Raw genomic sequence first — 18,078 nt, 5'->3', positions numbered from 1 at the left:
CATTATTGAGTGTGCTATGGGTGCCCTGAAAACCATGAAAACGATTCGTAATGGAAAAAGAAACTGCATAGGAGGTTTTGTGAAAGTTCTACGAAGAATAACGCCCATCAGATGATCGGAATGTGCTGGTATCAACGCTTACCTGGCCAATCTGCAGGAAACAAGTGCTACAAAATGTGTGCGAATAAAGTGCGTTTTAGCCAAATGCGTCTGAAACCTTTTATCTATTTTGTTGATGGTTGGCGAAGTTGAAGGAGATATTGATAGATTGTCAAGCAACAATTATGCGCAATTATGTACAACAAATAATTCCGTATACGCGGTCTATTCCAGGGACGCGGGTGCTCCAGATAGAGGCCGTAATCGATGCCGAGGGCTGATGTTTTGAACAATTTCTATAGCTAGCATAATGAACTGCTCTTTCTACAATACAACTAAATTCTAAGATGATAGATTTTTGCCAAAACATTTTTCTTTTTCCGTAGGTAACTTTCAAATTTATCGTGCACACCGTGTAAATCAAGCCACAATGCCAAGCAAACACTAGTTGAGCATCTCTGACCAGTCAAAAAAAAAAAAGCTTTCAATAGTTATAAAACAAAACCCATCTTGAACTGCGCGAAAACAAATAATAAAACTCAATTTAAAAGCAATGATATAAAAATCAACACTAGCCTTGGTAACTGAAAGGGAGCTTTTACCAGATTTTATAGCACCCAGATGCTCCTCGTCTGTGGATTTTTTTAACCAAAAACCGAACCCTTTATTTACAGACGAAATAACACGTTTTTGTTGTTGTTTTCTTCCCCTTCCTCCAACTACTCCACCGTTGTGGACAGATAAATGTTTGCCCACCGAGTGGGGAGTGAAATCAAACCCATCAATTAAAAAAACATAAAATGATTATAACTTATTAACTGCTCACCCTCACTACCGTGCTCTTTTCGTCTGCGTGAGTGTGTGTGTGTTGTTGTTGTTACTGCTGTTTTTCTTCTGGAAAGCTGCCGTTTTAGGGTTGGGAAGAAAACACTGCCAATTGCGCACCTAATGAATCCATTTTCAGGCAGTGTGTGTGTGTGTGTATGCTGTTGTTTGTGTTGACGGTCTCGCATTATTTCCTCGTTTGGTGTATTGACGGTATGGCGTGCAGCACGCAATACAACGAGTGCGGCCCCCATTTTCCCTCAAGCGCTCGCACACACAGCCACACAGACACACACACACACAAAATACCGGCACCACTTGCATACCTTTTCCGAACGAAAAGCGAAAAACACACACTCACACAGCCTGGGCTAAATTGTTGCCGCGCTTTTCTTTCACCCCTTTTTCGGTTACGGAAAATTCTTTCCGCCTTCTCTGGAGGTGGTAAGGGAGGGGGGGGGGAGAGAAAAAGGGTGGTGCGGGGATGCACATTTTTGTAGCTGGTGATCAGAGGAAAGGAAGGATGGCCGTTACACAATTACATCATCGTCTTTTGCCTTCATTTAAAAGGGCGGAAGTTCTGGCTTGTCGAAAGGTTTCGTCATTTTCCAGCAGGTGCTACTTGTGTGGGTGTTTTGGCACATTTTTCACACATTAAGACAAACCGAGCGGATGGCCAGGTGGCGAAATTACGCGTAATTGTTGTTGCTTTGAAGATATAATATGGTTTTTATTTCAATCGCACACTACCCTATGTTGTTGCAACTAGTCAATTTTGTCCGGTTACTGCGCATTGCCAGATAATTTCGGGGGTGTTTAATAACTTTAAGATTCGTGGAGAGGCTTTTTGAAAAAGACAACACGAATTCATTTTGAAACATCCAGAGAATCTTTTTGTGTGAATTTAGAACCCATCTTGATACTGGAATTTTGCAGAACTCTACAGGATCCTTATTCCAAAACTTATTTCAATCCCTTACAGCTGTTAGAATTGAACCATGAACCTATAATGGTCGTAGAACTGATCCTAACCCCTTTACGGTCCTTTAACTCCGTGGTCTCCAGCCTGTGGCGTTAACAGAAGTGATTCGCCAAAGAATTGATCTTCTTTTTTTTATAAAAGCTCATTACAATTCATATTGTGCATCTTTGTTCACAATCAATGTTAAATTTTCAGCAGAATTAGAAAGTTTTAATTGTCTTGTCTAGAATTAGATTTAAACATATTTTTGATCAAAAACTTTGAGCTAAGCCTATGCCTATGCCTAAGCTATGCCTATGCCTATGCTATGCCTATGTTAAGTGTATGCCCTAAATAGATGGGAAATGTATTTTCAGAGTCAAGTTGTCCGCGATCCTGAAAAGGTTGGAGAGCACTGCTTTACCTGATACTGACGCTATATGGAACTTTTCCATAGTTATTTGAAGGTATTGGAGCACGCTGTACAATCAAGCAACAGATTTAGATGTACGTGCTTGTTCAATAGTTAAAATCGTTAGAATAAGAATGTTTAAAAAAAAGTTGCACAACTACTGGGAAAGTCCAACATGATCCGGAATTTGGACGACTTAACTACATGTCCGTCCTGGATTCAAGCCTCCTATGGATCGTTGCCCTGAGTAAGGATTGACTATCCGACCACGTGGTATTTAAGAAGTCTCGAAAGCCTGTACAGGCCAGCCAGACCGGTTAACCCTAAGAGAAGGTTATTTGTTGGGACTTGTTTGTGAAAATGTTTCCGCGACATTTGTATATATCCGGACCTAAAATGACGGGCACCTAAAGCAGAACACCTATATTCTGTCTTCGAGGCTGGACAGTTCCTTGGACCTCGTTTTGGAAAACTAGTTTCACACGTCGTAGATGACATTCTTTTGCAATGTTTCAGTCAAAAAAACTCGGAAAGCCACGGAAAAGCGTTAATCTATTGAATTCTGACTGTAATTATTAATCATAATAATTATTATTCTTCGCCTTACTTTTCAAAACACTAAAAACTAAGTCGGCGTTACGTTTTCCATAATCAATGTGGTTGCCAGACACTGAACAAAAAGTATCCAAGCTACTGCCGGCAAGGAACGGTGAGCAACCTTTACTATAATTTTATTATACAGATATTATAGAATTTTATTGTAGAGATAACTTATCAGTATGCCATTGCATGTATGACAGTAACGGATGGACGGGAAGAAAGAACGACTATTTCGAACGAAAACGCTCGCAACCAATGTAATCTGATCCGGAATGTATTAATACAGTCTCCAGATGAAAGCAAACATACAAAACCCATCTGGTGAATGCATGCCAGCGTTCGCAGTCAACATGGACCGGGATCCTCGGCAAAAGGCCCCGAAGGATCTATCAAAACATGAGCAACACTTCTCCTTTACCTCCCTTGTTCTCTCTCTCTCTCTCTCTCTCTCTCTCTCTCTGTCTCTCTCTCTGTCTCTCTGCCTCTCGCTTGCATCTGTTTGGCGAACATTTACTAATTTACAAACCACTTTCGCCCCTCCATCGAACCCCTTTCTAGTGGAGCACAACGTTCTGATTTAAATCCCGCCCGGCGGATCTTGGCAAACTATTCCCGGTACGTGCGTGTATGTGTGAGAAACGTTCGCCTTCTGTTGGGAGATTGCTGCAGATAGCGATATCCTTAGATGTCCTGAACACGTCAGGACGGGGTCAAGGGTTAAGCAGAACGGGTGAAGGATGTGCAATGTGATGTAACGAATTAAATTTGAATACAAACCTCCTCCTTCCCGCATACATTGTGCTATCGGTTAGGGAATGGGAAGATGCTGTGTTTCCGAAACAGAAGGATATCTCCGGGAAGGGGGTGGGGGAGGAGGGATCGACGAACTCCTTTCCGCCTCCTTGAACGGGATCGTCCACCGCCAAACATCTTTTACCCGCGCGAGAGGCCGTACAAGTACAAGATGCATAAATTCCGTCCTTTCCGAAAGCTTGTTGCAGTTTCGTCTTTCCGCCCAGCAACACTACCCGTGTACATGTGTGTGTGCATGTGTGTGTGTGTGTATTTGGAGTATTAAACTTCCGGTCGAACCGGTGGAATAGGGCGGAAACAGAGCGCGAGCTCTCATCATCGTCGTCGTTGTCGTCATCATCCCTGATGTGTCTGTGATGTGTAATTGTTTCTTCTCCCACCGGTCCTACCAACGTACATGTATGTGTGTGTGTGTGTGTGTGTGTGTGTGTGTGTGCATGTGTTTACTTCCTTTCCAAGTGCAATCCCGTATTATCCGCTCTGCTCCTCCTGCTGCCCGACATGTTTTTAAATAGTCTATTATTTCGCACAGAACAACTCCCGACCCAGATAGCCGGGGCGATGGAAAGATCTATCTGTCCTTTTGCGTCCCTTTCTATCTCTCTCTCTCCTGCTGGCTCTCGTTCCATCTCACTCCCTACTTTTGCTCGTAAGCGGTAATTAAATATGTAATATGCAGCGGATGCGAACATTAGCATAAAGTGGTAAACCGTTTTTTGCCTTTCGTGCATGTGTGCGCCCATAAACGAGTCTACCGGGTATCCCTTTTTAAACGTTGCCTGGCAAAGGGGCTGGCAGCACGGGATGGGATGACACCCCTGTACCCGGATTGCTCTCCTTCTCACGCGGTGCGAAGCTCTGAAGTTGTCGAATTTAAATTCCTGTCCTTCGCGTCCTTCGATCCTTTCCCATGTGATAGTGTGTGTGAGATGGAGTGGTAATTGTTTTCTTCTTTCTTTGTGCGCTGTGCCAGAGAGCTATTTTGTCGGGCCCTATGGTGTGTTGACCTGCACGAACGGGCGTACCCGTACCCACGGCCTCTTATCTTGCTGCCAAAAGGAATGCTCCGGAAATGCTGGAAACGTTGTTGCAAGCGCACCCACTACTTATCCCATGTGGTTGCCAGCAAAATATGCAATGAAGAAACAAAAACAAAGGGCCCCAATGAGAAGGAAAACGAAGGCGAATTGCATTAAACCCCATCCCTTGTTGCCAGTGCTGTGGGGCGGAGGAAGTAGATGTAATAAAAATAATGCCGTGTCGTGACGTACTCTGCCTTGCGCTGGTATCCTTGTGTGCATTCCCACTTTACCACGTGTCACGTGTGTGCTTGGCAGGAGACAAAAACAACGCCCGGTCGAGCGAACAAAAACATAAAAAAATACAACGAAAACTAAAGAATGCAGCACACAGGCGAAAACCGAATTGGCTAATTTTACCCTTTTTTTTTGCTTCTTATTTTGCTCCGCCAACGATCGCCCCTTCTGGGTGGAAAAATAATATTTTGCTCCACATTTTATACCATCTTACCCCGATCGCGGGAAAATGGAGCGGCCGGGAACGGTGTGGGAAGTTTGAGTGTCACTTTAAGCCAGCCAGTTGTCACAAAATACCGGCCGCGCAGTTCCCGCACATTGGCAGGGTTTGTGTCGGTGTGTTGGGTGGTGTAGGGTTTCCCGAGGGCTGAGCTCGGGTCGGGGTAGAACGGAATTTTTGGTCGCTCTCTGCCGCTCTCTATTCTTTCTACCTTATCTTTCGTTGCTGATGTTTGCACCAGCGGGCTTTGGTATGTGCATATTGGTTCTATGTGAGCGACGGAGTGACACAGACACACACACACACACATACACCTTGAGCGCCATCATGTTACGAGAATCAGCGCTGTGTGAAGTGTCGGATTGGGCTTTTGCAGGTGCCTGCAATTTTGCCGTCCTTGACAGATAACGCCCCGTAACGCCGCCGTTGCTGTCAAAGGTGATGTGTGACTGTATGGAGCAAAGTATACGCGAGCGCGCTCAGTCACTACGCAGTGAGCGCCACCACTAGCGCAACAATGCGCTCGTAAGGGAAGTTGGAGCGAAATTATCACCTGCATTATTGGCATTGATTTGCACGTTAATAAATTCTTCTAAAGATTGAAAAAAAAAATATTAAAAACAATGTTTGATGCTCACCCTGAACTGGTTCATAGCCTAAGATTTCAGAATCAAATAATAAATCTGGAAGTATAATTATTTTGCTCGAAACGATGTTATTTGGATCGTCTCGAAAATAGTATTTTGTTAGAAATAAATAAATAATTAGAGATAAAATTACGTGCATTTATCTATGATTTACGTGAAAAAGTAATCATTTTAATTTAATGTAATGTTTTTATAGTTAAAGTTTGCAAAATGTTTCACCTGGGGCAAAACGGTCGGTATTGAAAACTGATACTGATATTCAGACGTATTCTATTCTTATAATCGAGTCGTCTCGACATCGAGTTGATGAATTTTGTATGTTCATTTGTATGGAAAAGTTAACTTTGTAGTTCATTTTTTCGATCCGAATCGAATCGAGTTCAGAATAGAATACGCCTGACTGATACTGAAAATACATGAATTATTAGAATATTATATTCCAGAATATTTACTAAACTATTGAGCAAAACAAAGTCTAAAGTCCTATGTTGTGGTTCATTTTACCCCTTTGTTTTGATGTCTTTTGACATTTTCTGTATGATCATTTTGCTCCATAGCAGGACCATTTTACCCCGCACAAAACATTCACACGACTGTTGATGTTGATGTTTAAATTTCATTTTATTAATTTATATTTGGTGCTAATATCGTTATGATTCAAAACACGGACAGTTTCAAATTCCAGACCTTTGGAAAGACTTTGTTGAGTTTCTGCATACCCTGTCCCTGGCCATACCGGTTTTAGATTTTAAATAAATGCCATGCCATATGCTGAAATAAATTAAAAATGTGTCTAGCCCTTAGTAGGCCCTGATGCCACAGAAGACATGTATTATCTGTCTGTCAGTGCACCACCAGGCGTTCTTAGCAGTTTTGCTTCAAACTGTCGCCAGTGTTATTTCTTCGATAATACATATTTAACGCATTCCCGTGTACTGAAATACATTGGAATCCATTGTGGAAGTATTTATCAACGTGAAAACAACAGTGTTTTATCACATTGTGCCCTGAATGTCATTAAAACACGTTTATAATTCTGTTCGGAATTCGAAGCAACATTTGTTTTATCTTGTTTTAAATTCCGGGCAGCCGAAGTAAACAACGATATTTGAGAATGTATGTCAATGAAAGCCCGTCCATTTGCGCAGCAGTTCTTCGGTTCAGTGCATCTACGAATACAAGTGAAAAACAGCACCCAAACTCCGTTGTCAATAAGACCGTCGTCCTGTCGGTCCAGGAGGACACTGGCCCTCAGATTTGAGTGTCCGGACCTTAAAATAAGTTTAAAACAAAATAAGGTGTAGTAAGTGTGTGAATATGAAGATTATAAACGAAATGTTTAGGCTATCTGGAATATGAATCAAAACGTCCGTGATTTGAAACATGAACTCGAAACTGTCCGGAAATTCATTAAAATATCGATGCTATTATGATTTTTGCAATTTCTCGAGTACAATAATTGAAAATCTCAATTTTTCCTCAAATGTAGAAGGTTTGCTTTAGTAAAGTAAGTTACACAGAGGTTTGAACCAGTAAAATTTTATTCGTACAAAAATATTACATGCTAAAAATTCCTTAACTTTCCGTAATTCGAAGCAATACGATAAGTCAACATCTAATTTTTTTCTGATGAATAAGATGTTAGATAGCATCGATTTCCGCAAAAAAAAAATCAAAATCTGTGTAAAGTGATCTATCCACAGGGATACAGAGCAAACTGCTTAACAGTGCCATTTTGCCCCACCTTACCCTACTAATGTAGCAATTTTGACTCGAATTTTGCCGCCTTGTACATTTATTGTTTTTTTTTTGTACCCACAACCCTGGAAGAATCTAGTCGCACCTTAGAACACCAGGAAACTCTACCCGTCTCTCGTAGCGTAGGGTTGATGGGGTAACATGAGCTGCATTTTTCATGTGGTGGATCGAATGTCAGACACACAGAGCGGCAAAGCAAAGTACGATCATTACGCTAATATGCCTCCTACAATCAAACGATGACACAAATGACACTGAACGTAGACGATTTTCGAGAGTGACCCAGATCAATTACGTCCCCAAAGCAGGACCGATGCGATGTGCGTACGATTTGGGCTCTGTCACTCTCCGGAACCGGACAAACTTTCTCTCTAAATTTAATCGGATGTGCGAGTGTGCTGTGCTTTAGGACACACGCGCTGCAAACGCTTCACGGTCAACAAACGAACTTAAAATTCACTCCTACTCACTAGCTGGAGGTTTCTTTTCTCTTCTTCGGTTGAGTGTGTCTTGGGAGGGATTTCTCTTATCATTTGACCTATTCGCCGAGCTCCAAAACTGTCCAGTTGTAACGCACAATAACCTAAAGGAGAAAAAAACTCTAATTGCGGTATGTATCAGTGTCAACAGACGAGTCGATTGTCTGAACTTGCCCCAGATGTGCGCACGATCGTGAAAAAGATAGACAGAGAAATAGGGGCGTAGATGACCTATTCTCAAAAAAAAAATCATCCAATAAATTCAATTAAAGTAGTACGAATTAGCGATAGGATTTTTTTTTGTGTACTCCTCTCCGCTCAACGGTGACCACAAAGGTAATGACATTTTGTCGGCTGCGACTCTCGGTTTCTTTTCGCCTTCCCTGCTGCCTTCTTCGTACTGGAGATGACACCAAATTCACCCACCGCGAAAACAAAACCAATGGGCTTTTCACTTGGGGAAGAGCGAAAGAGAGATAGTAAAAGAAAGCCCTCCCACGCCGCGCACCCGCCGCTAGAAGGGTGGTGGATCACATTTCACCAGTTGGGTTTTGTTGCCGTTGTTTTGGTTTTGTTTTTGTGCCCACCTGTCAATTTTCAGCCGCGTGAAAACGGGGTGTAAGTGTGCCTGTCCCTGTGGTGCGTCTGCGTGTCTGTGTGAATGCACCTTCAATTAGCTGCTTCCGATTATTCCCAATTTTCCTGGCGAGTAGCGCGCGCGTTTCCCATTGCCGGCGGTAGCACCCACCAGCCCACCGTTGGAACAGTGGGTGGCATTTGGTGGAGAGGTTTTTTGCTCTCTCTCTCTCTCTCTCTCTCTCTCTCTCTCTCTCTCTCTCTCTCTCTCTCTCTCTCTCTCTCTCTCTCTCTCTCTCTCTCTTTCTCTTTCACCTTAGCTCCCTCTCGGTTCCGGTCCGGGGGTGGTCGCTTGTTCATTGGGAATGCGTTTTTGTTGCTGTTGTTGGTGCTTTGTTGGGAAGATGGTAAAGTGCCGTGGTGCGTGTTTCTTTTTTCTTGTAACTCCTGCGCTGCTATTTAACACATTTGTGTTCCGTTGTTTTTTTTTTGTCTTGCTTTTCTTCGATCACTCTCTTCAATCGCTTTTGCTTTGTCTTTACACCCCCAAAATGGCAACCTCAATCTGTATTATCAATGCTCACCACCCCCACCCTGTACTGGACGACGGTGCTGTGGTGCTTTCCCTTCCTTTTATTGCCCGCCATGAGATTTTTTTTTTGTACGAGCGCTTACTTTATCGGAAACGGGATTAAAATGGTTTTCGGGCGTTCGTTTCTAGCCTTTTTCTTCGCATCAACTCTTCCGGCCCCGTGGACGACCGGGAAGCCCAAATTGACAGAAGCGTTCGAACTAGTTTAGTACAGTGGCAATATTTTTTTTGTTTTGTTTCTTCAATCTGTGGCAAGATTGGTTTTCCGGGACTTTTTTTTAATAAGCCGGTGTGTCGCTAGCATCCAGAACCGGGTGCGAGGCCCAATTCGACACTCTGCTCTATCCGAATAATCGGCCATTTATCGTCCATTTGGAGGAGGAAAGTAGTGCACAGACTAAGACCGCCACACACATTCCAACGGTGCCGTTGGTGACTAATTCGAGACCAATTCAACACGCGTTGGGCGACGAACCGTCTCTTACCAGCAAATTAGCCAGCAAAGCGGCGATCGGTTCCGGAAAAGGGACAAACACCGGGATCGGTAACAAATCGGGCGCTAGTTGTACATACACACTCACACACACTACACACAAATGCAGCAATAAATCGCGTCATCCGTTTGTCGTTTTTGGTCTTCGAGGTTGGCCGCTGGCATGGAAAAAGTGGAATTTTAATTAGAAAGGAGATTGAAGAAGGCCCAAGCATGCCGCCCTCCGTGTCTTACCTTGTTGGTCGCGTTATTTATTCGTCGCTCCGAAAATGTCCAATGTGTCTGTGCTGTAATTAAAATAAGTTGGAATGACTTTTCGGAGAAGGTACGGGGCGAGAACCGATAGCAAAAACGGGAGAAAAAAAAAATACATACAGAAACAACAAACCTATCTGTAAAGAATGTGAGCAACCCGTGCGGCTGCGGCCATGCTACGTGCTACAAAGCCAAACAGTGGAAAGCAAATCACCGCTCCGTTTGCAGTCTGGCGTGTGTGTGTGTGTTTGGACTATTATTTTCCTCTTCCGCGAAGCCTTTTCCACCGACAGATGCAACAGATGCTTAATTAAGTCCAGCTGTGCCTGGGCATCGTACCAGCGAACACGCAAGTTTTCATTTCCATATTTTACCTTCTAATTTCTTCACGCGCGTGCATCATTGTTTCTTCTTTCTCCATCTCTCTCTTCCTCACTCCGTCTTGCTCGCTTTGATACCGTTATGCAGGGGAAAAATACAAACATACACACACGATGTATCACGACAAATATAAAACAAAAACATACAACATCAGTTTTAGTTTGGAATTAACTTATTTCTATCATTGCAAGACTTTCGATTTGAGAGCTGCTTTTTTATTCTAGCCTGTTTTAGTTTATTTTTATTCGGCCATGCTTGTTTTCACTTTGGCTTCTTCTTTGCTGTTTCCTTACAAAAAAAGGCAAACAAACTAAATGGCACGTTAGGCACGTTTAATTTGATTACGGCTAGCCAACGCACTCGGTGCGTTTGCGGTTTAATCGCAACCGAGCGCGTCTCCGCCTGCTGTTCGTTCCCGCATCCTGGTCACGGCACCAGTGAACGTTTCCGCGTAGGAGTCGGGCCGGCCCGGCACCGTACAGTAAGCGTTCGCATTATCGTCCACCGGTACGCCTGCTCGCCGTCCCCGCTCGCTCCAGTACGAAATCCATTTATCCTGCTCCTCCGCCTCTTCCTCCTCCCGCTCCTGCTGTTCCTCTTCCATCATCCCTTTCCGCCCTGTTCTGTCGTCGTCTTCTTCGGCCAACGGTTGCTTCCCGTTCCGGGACCGGATATCGGTGGATTCTGCTGCGGCGACAGCGGCCGTCGTTACTGGCAGCGTCCCGTCCGGCCCTACCCGTTGCGTCGCAGTTTCCGGTGGTCCTTTATCGCCACCAACGCTACCTTCCTGCCGGTTACTACTAACTTTCCGCTCGACGTTCGCGTCCGCGTCGAGGGTGATGGGTTCGAAAAGTGCCATAATCGAATCTGTCACCTGTTGATGGCTGCCGTCCAGTGGTGGTGGTGTTGGCGGCGGCGACGGCACCAGTTGCCGGCCCCCTACTGGAAGCTGCTTATCGGGCGCATCCGGCGCCAGCACCGCTTTTGGCGGGTCCCGCAACAGGTACTGGTTCGTCTGCGCCTCCACCTCCAGGTAGGACTGGAACTCGCGCCGGAAGTAGTCGTTAATCAGTCGCCAGATGCCGGTACTGTAGCCGAGGATGACGGCGATGAAGAAGAAGCTGCGAAAGGCAAGCAGCAGCATGGTGCGGCGACCCGTGGCCAGAGCCTTACTATATTTATGATGGAGATTAGAGTTTACCTTTTGCTTTGCTTTTTTCTTTTTCTAGTCGTGTCTTTTCCTCTCCCTCTGTCTTTATCTCTTTATTTTAGTTTTGCCACGTGCCACGGTAGCTTGTTTAATGGCACCGGGAAGAGCAAAATTGTTCTTTTTTTTAATTCTCAAAGTTTGCACAGCGCGGGCACACCACAGAAACACTCTGCACACAATACTTCACACCTCTTTAGAGCTCGCCAGCATCGTCGTCCTCGTCGCTGAACAGAAGCGAGCGCAAAATGCGGTAAGACTGTTGCATCTGGGGCCAGGCCATCGTAACAAACACCACAATCGTGTTAGCGATCACGAACAGCTTCATCATTTCTATTCCTGCAGGGGAAGAAGGAAAGCAATAGAGAGAAAAAGAGATACAGCATTGTATATCAAGGGGTTGAAGAAAAAATATGTTTAGCGTTGCTTACATACTGTTGTTTATGGTACATGTACATTGATGGTACATTGATTTGAATATAATTTTTTAAATCAATCGATTTTATGCTGATCTCCAGGGAGATCCATGAACGAAATAATAAAATTGGACAAACTGCGCCTAAATGCAGGCATCCTGCAGTTAAAAAGGAGCTTATTATGGAATTTTCCTTCGTTTCTATTTGCTATTTACCTTAGAATAAGCAAAACTTAATAAAACTGTTAAAACAATCCCAACTGATAGCAATGCAACATAATAGGAACCAAAAAGTAGGCAATCTGCATAACAAAACTATGCTATTTAGCAACATGCGCTATTGCTGTCAATCTAGAGCGCCAAAATGATTTACCACCCTTTGGGAAATCCCACCCAATAATTCGACAGTACGCTTCGGCTGCCTAACTATCCGCATTGCAAAATGTATCGTTTTTTTAGTCGCTTTGTTTTCAAAAAGCTCAAACCTCCATTTGTCTATGCTGTTGGAATGGCAGGTGCTGCTCGCTAAGAATTTTGACTGCATCTCCCGGATTCCGGATCCGTCAGAGTCGTTTTATTCGTTTCCTTCAAAAGCAACACACAAAAAAGGCAAGGCCGTATTTTTCAATCCGGAGGATAACAAAATGGCTTCCTTCCCGTGTACAAACCACACAACGGTCAATGCATTTTGCACTAACGTTTAGATTTCTGGAGCCGATCCTGCCGTTCCCGCACGGATTGAGTTCTCTCATTCTTGGAGCTCTTTGATTGGATTCCATCCTTCCTTTTTGCCCCCCTTCCCACCCCATCCACCAGCCTCCTACGTCACATTCGCATTGCTTTCTCCACCGCCGAAACACCCCACCAGACCGCCGACCGCCCGCACACTTGCGGGCTGCGGCGGTGTCTTGAAGAAGCTGTTGCCTGGAGCGTCCGGCATTGTTGGGCGGATATCACGATGACGACGTCAATGGTGTCGCGTGGATGGATGGGCGAAATCCAATCAATAGTTCCACGTTCAGCTCAACACTCCAGCCCCCGCGCCCATTCCCTTTTGTTCGCAACGCCTCTCTCTCCACTCACCTTCCTGCGATCTTAAATACTTCCCGAAGCCGGCATTGGTATCCTCGTCCGGGTCCTGGGGCGCCCGGGCAGCGCCAGAACCCTCACCCTTCACGACCGTGCCGCCGCTGCCACCGCCACCTCCCTTGCCCTTGCGCTGCTGGTGCCCTGGTGCCGCCGTCCCATTGCCCCGCCGTCCGGACGACGCTGCCGGTGGCATAGTCGTAACCGCCGCTTTCGCTTTTGCACCGCACTGCTACCCCGCCGCACCGATGCCTGTGGTTGCCTTTGTACCTTCCGCCACCCGGTTGTTTTTGTTTGTGTTTGCTAGTGTCGTCGCGGTCGGGGGCTGGAGGAGAATCGAGACGACTTGTAACAGACCCTCCGGGCCCTTAGAAATACTCATAAAGACACTCACATACACACATACACACATACACACTTACAGCTTAGGGAGCTGCTGAATGCATAGTGAAGGCAGGTCCGGAGACAAATTTACTGTTGTAGTGCGCACGCCACCTGAACGCTTTAGTGGATGGGAGTAGTGAGTGTATGGGTGTTCCCGTCCGCCTTTATTTGTCACTCTTCTATGCTGCAGGAAAACAGACACAAAAACAAATACATGAAAAAAAGCAAAAATTAGTAAAACAGAAAACATCGACCTGTTTGGGATATTCAGCAGCAATCAAGGTTTTGCGATAGGGATAAAGAAAGAGAGAACATAAGTTTAGGAAGCCATCTTCCTCGGTGCAGTCCCATCCCGTGGTGCAGATTAATTCTGCGTTAAGTTCCGGAGTCGAAGTCACCCGGAGAAGGACTCGGAGTCATCCGGAGTCAGAGTCGTTCAGAGTCGGCCGGAGTCGGAGTCGTCCGGAGTTGGAGTCTTCCATAGTCAGAGTCCGGAGTTGAAGTCGGAGTCGTCTGTAGTTGAAGTTGGAGTCATCCAGGGTCGGAGTCGGCCGAAATCGACGGAAGTCACAGTTGTCAGGACAAAAGACAAAAAAAAAATGCCAGCCCGTTACTGAACAACTCCGAGTGACTGCGTTCTCAGTTCGATTCTGATTTCGGCTAACTCCGGTTGACTCCAATTCTCGTTGACTCCTACTTTGCATGATTCCAACTCCGGATACTTAAACTCCAAATACTCCAAGACTTCGGAAGACTTCAACTCCAGGAGGAACTACTGGTTACAATTATGCCGGATTCGGAATCAGACTAACGTTAACCAGTGTCGGATAGGAGTCGTACGTACGCTCCAAAGAACACATCACTAGTGCAGATTGCCAGTTATCTATCACTGATCGGTAGCCAACAAAATAGCAAAACAGATTTTCCAATGTCGATGGCAGTTCGGAAGCTTCAAGCTACACATGTAGGAAATACCAACGAGCGCCCGAGATCTCCCCTCGTATACTCCCCAATTTCAACCCCATCCCCCACTCCCGGCCCAGCAGCGACATCGAAAAAGGCGTTTGTCTCTAGTTCCCAATGCCGGGTGTTTTGCGAACCTTCCCGCCCCACACAGCGTCCACACAATAATCGCTATCGTGTGACACATGCACAGAAGCGGCTGTGCCCGCCGAGGTCCCGGCACTGGAGTGTATGGCATCCCCTCGTTGGGGCAAAAATTTAATCAATCATTTTCCCTCCGGACACACCGAGACACAATGGGCCGGCGAAGGGCGACCGAGGATTGTGTGTATTGGAGGTGGAAGGGTGGGGAGGAGTACACAAACCAAAAACGGGTTTTATGTGAACATGGAGCTGCTGTGTTTGGGCAATGATAACGACGCACCATTTCCAAACACACACTGCTCCAACTGCTCTCACCCTTTTTCTCATGATCTCCATTCACCGGCGTAGGTTCACAGGGCGAGGAAGGGGGGATGGACGGGAAGGTCGCGCTTGTTTTCGCGGGCAGACTGATTCTCGCGCCCGCCGGTGGGGCTGGTGGTCCGGATTTTATGTTTATTTATTCACACTCGGGGGAAAAAGGGGATGGATGGGCAACCCGATGGCTAAATAGGGCCCCCAGAGCCTTCCCGCTTCCTCGCCCGCTTCATATTTACTGTAGTCCCACGCTAAAGAAGTGGAATAAAATAAAGTTTTTAACCAAACCAAAGCAGCGGCAGCAGCTATGTTGGTAGAAGTAAACAACGCAGTTGGCGCGGATTTTCAACTGTCTGCTGTCTCGAAGCTTCCGGTTTCCGGTCATATTTTTGCTTTCCAACTCGATGTTTCTCTGTCTCTTTTTTCTCTCTCTCTCTCTCTCTCTCTCCCTTTGTGTCAATATATCTGTTTTGTTGTTCCATTTCGCTACGCATATGCATGTACGCTTTCGATATAACTTCATCATCTTCCTATTCTCGTCACACTTTCGAGGGTCCTTGGGTTGGCATGTAAATCGGAGAGATAGAGAGAAAAATTTGGGGATGTAAAAAGGACGTCCAACTCTGACCATTTTAGGGTATGTAAAGACTTCTTCTACGAGAAGGGAAGGGTACTACTGGATGATCAACAAACCAAACTAGCTGGAAATAATTGAAACACACTTTAAGAGAATTTCATACTTCACTTCTCCATCAAAAAGTATAGCAACACTGACAAGACACAGTTTTGCATTTTTTTTAAATTTATTTAAAAAAAACTATCAAGTAGACTTTTACAAATGATTTGTTTATATCAATTTCTTCTCATTTCAGGTAAGCAAAATGGGAATTTAAGGCAAAGAAGCTCTGTGGGTGCACATCAAATCTCAACATGCAGAACAGAAAAAAACAGAAAAACGATTCTATTACTGGTTTTACCACAATTAGAATAGCAGCTTTTCTTCCTCTTCTTCAAATTTCGTGAAACGATTGTGATTTTCTGTCAGGTAAATTGAGGCTCACTCATAGCAGGACTAGTTAAGTATCTTACGTATCAGACGACATTAAGTATCAGACGCGGTTGCAGCCGAGAATTGAACCGACTACTAGAATGTTGTAAAGCTGGGCATTTAACAGCATTACCACGGAACCATCTCTTCCGTTAGTCCGTTTTAGCAGCTAGTGATTGAAAATGTACGGTTGATGGTGCAGATGTTCTCGCCGCTCGTAAGTAGCACACGCGACAGATTTCGTTATTCGAGCACAGTGTTTCACATTCTGGCTTGTTTTGCAGGGATACGCAACGTGTGTTTGTTTCAATCTACCCAACATCTACCAAGCTATCACAACGCTCCGAACGTTCGATACCGAATCCCGGAACGCTTTCGCGCTCGGTGATTAAATTAAGATGTTAATTGTCACTCACACTCCTTTCCCTGGCACAGCGGAGACGCACGCCGCCGTACGCTTGCCGTCGTGTGCTGGACGTCCAGTCAAGATGCCGGCCGGTGGAGAACTGAGCCGCCCGAAAACACTTGCCGCGGGCGGACGTGTGTGCACTGGCTGCACAATTCACCTCTGTTGTGCGCTCTACACTCGAGACTGTCGGCCGGCCTGCCTTAACGAGATGATCTCATGCCAGGAGTGGAAAAACGAGTGGGGTCATAAGAGGGTATGGACCCTATTTAAGCGGTAGACACCCTTCAAGTGCGGGTGTCACAAATAGAAACATTGAAATGGATAGGACAAGAAGGGGGGAAGCCATTGTAAAGCCTACTTTCCAGTGTGGGTGTTCCTCGCTCAAATGCAGCGTAGGAAAATGGCATCCTTTCGAGTGGCCACAATACCCGAGCAGTAGAAAGATACGTGGGGACACTGAGAGCATCAATATATATATGCATCCACTTTGCGGGTGCGTGCGTGTGTCGTTGGTATGATTGCGGTGAACTTGAGCCGGCATTCCCATATGGTTGTTCTTCTTGAAGGGAGGGGAGGGGGGGGGGGATGGTGACATGCTCCGGAAGGTAAAGGATCCGATCTTTACAACGCCCAATACAACACTGCCCCGAGAGTGCGGTGCTGGTGGACGCTGACGACGACGACAGCGACAACGATGACATCGTCATACCTCAGCTCACTTTAATCCTCTTACGTAATCGGATTACATATGTCACACTGCCGCACTGGTTCCCCCGAGGCAGTTGCCAAGGAGGCATCGAAAGCTCTCCGGACACTTCTGGGCTGTGTGTGTGTGTGTTTGTGTGTGTGTGTGTGTGTGTGTGTGTGTGTGTGTGTGTGTGTGTGTGTGTGAGTGACGCGACCTTTCTCAAGTACACCAGTGTGTCCTCCCTGTCCCAGCTGGGCAGTACCTGGTACACCACACAAAGCCTAGAAAACTGTAGACCTTCTTCAAGATGGAAGTACGGTTTGCAGTGAAAAAGGTGAGCAGGAGGAACTGCCAGCACACACACACACACACACACACACACACACATTTTTCTTCCATTACTCGTCACAAGCTTTTCCGCCGTTAGGGTTTCAATTCTCCTAGCAACACACTCCCACACTTCCTATCCGCTTCATGGGGAGTGGTTTTTGTTTTAAGATGGACGGCAACTTCTTGCCGCGATATACTCCAACTGCATGAAAAGCTTTTTGCATAACATTATCACGCGTTCGAGGAGCGGTCAGAGGGGGGGGGGGGGGCGTTGGAAGCCGTACGTCCAGGCAATGTATCCTCGGGGTTGAGGATGACTCATCGGTGTCGTAACGAGACAAATTGCGGATGGGTACTCGCACCTGATGTGCGCCTAACGAGGTGCAACGAAACGACACGCGCTCGCTCGAACGTGGGTGTCGTTCTTCACGGCCCATCATCATCCCGCTGATGAGATGAGTTGCAGGGCAGATGCCGAGAACTTTCTCCACCATTCAACATCATGGAGGAAAACAAATACAGCGTTTGAGTTTATTGAGTGACGTAGCAAAGTGCGTGGTAATCGGCAACTATAAATCGCATTAAAGTTGTTTCCTAGCATCCTTTATTTTTACAACATTTTCGGCAAAGCACACGTCGCTCGGTAGTGGAGAGGAATTAAG

General features: G+C 45.6%; 2 protein-coding genes across 4 annotated transcripts in view; one reads left to right on the top strand and one right to left on the bottom strand.

Moving 5' to 3' along the window:
* LOC121597901 overlaps nucleotides 1-18,078 on the top strand; it is a 109,333-nt gene that overhangs the window by 14,647 nt on the left and 76,608 nt on the right. The gene's annotated exons all lie outside the window — the stretch shown is intronic.
* LOC121598106 lies at nucleotides 11,831-16,519 on the bottom strand. Of its 3 annotated transcripts, none has more exons than XM_041924751.1 (4): nucleotides 16,406-16,519; nucleotides 13,530-13,703; nucleotides 13,133-13,460; nucleotides 11,831-11,973 (listed from the first exon to the last, which is right to left on the bottom strand). In XM_041924751.1, exons 3-4 carry the CDS (start codon nucleotides 13,329-13,331, stop codon nucleotides 11,831-11,833), a joined length of 342 nt encoding a protein of 113 aa, XP_041780685.1. In that variant the 5' UTR covers nucleotides 13,332-13,460; nucleotides 13,530-13,703; nucleotides 16,406-16,519. The 3 variants fall into 3 exon arrangements, with proteins under 3 accessions (XP_041780685.1, XP_041780653.1, XP_041780768.1); XM_041924719.1 differs by having other exon boundaries at nucleotides 13,558-13,703; XM_041924834.1 differs by having other exon boundaries at nucleotides 13,558-13,698.

Source organism: Anopheles merus, chromosome X, assembly GCF_017562075.2.
Source record: "Anopheles merus strain MAF chromosome X, AmerM5.1, whole genome shotgun sequence".
NCBI lineage: Eukaryota > Metazoa > Arthropoda > Insecta > Diptera > Culicidae > Anopheles > Anopheles merus.
This window is presented reverse-complemented; position numbering and strand designations above follow the sequence as displayed.

Bases quoted from the DNA above. Each gene is read 5' to 3' on its own strand.
- LOC121598106 (XM_041924751.1), bottom strand. From the start codon at position 13,331: ATGCCACCGGCAGCGTCGTCCGGACGGCGGGGCAATGGGACGGCGGCA. The intron at 11,974-13,132 runs GTGAGTGGAGAG...CTTCCCCTGCAG, and splicing joins GTATTTAAGATCGCAGGAAG to GAATAGAAATGATGAAGCTG.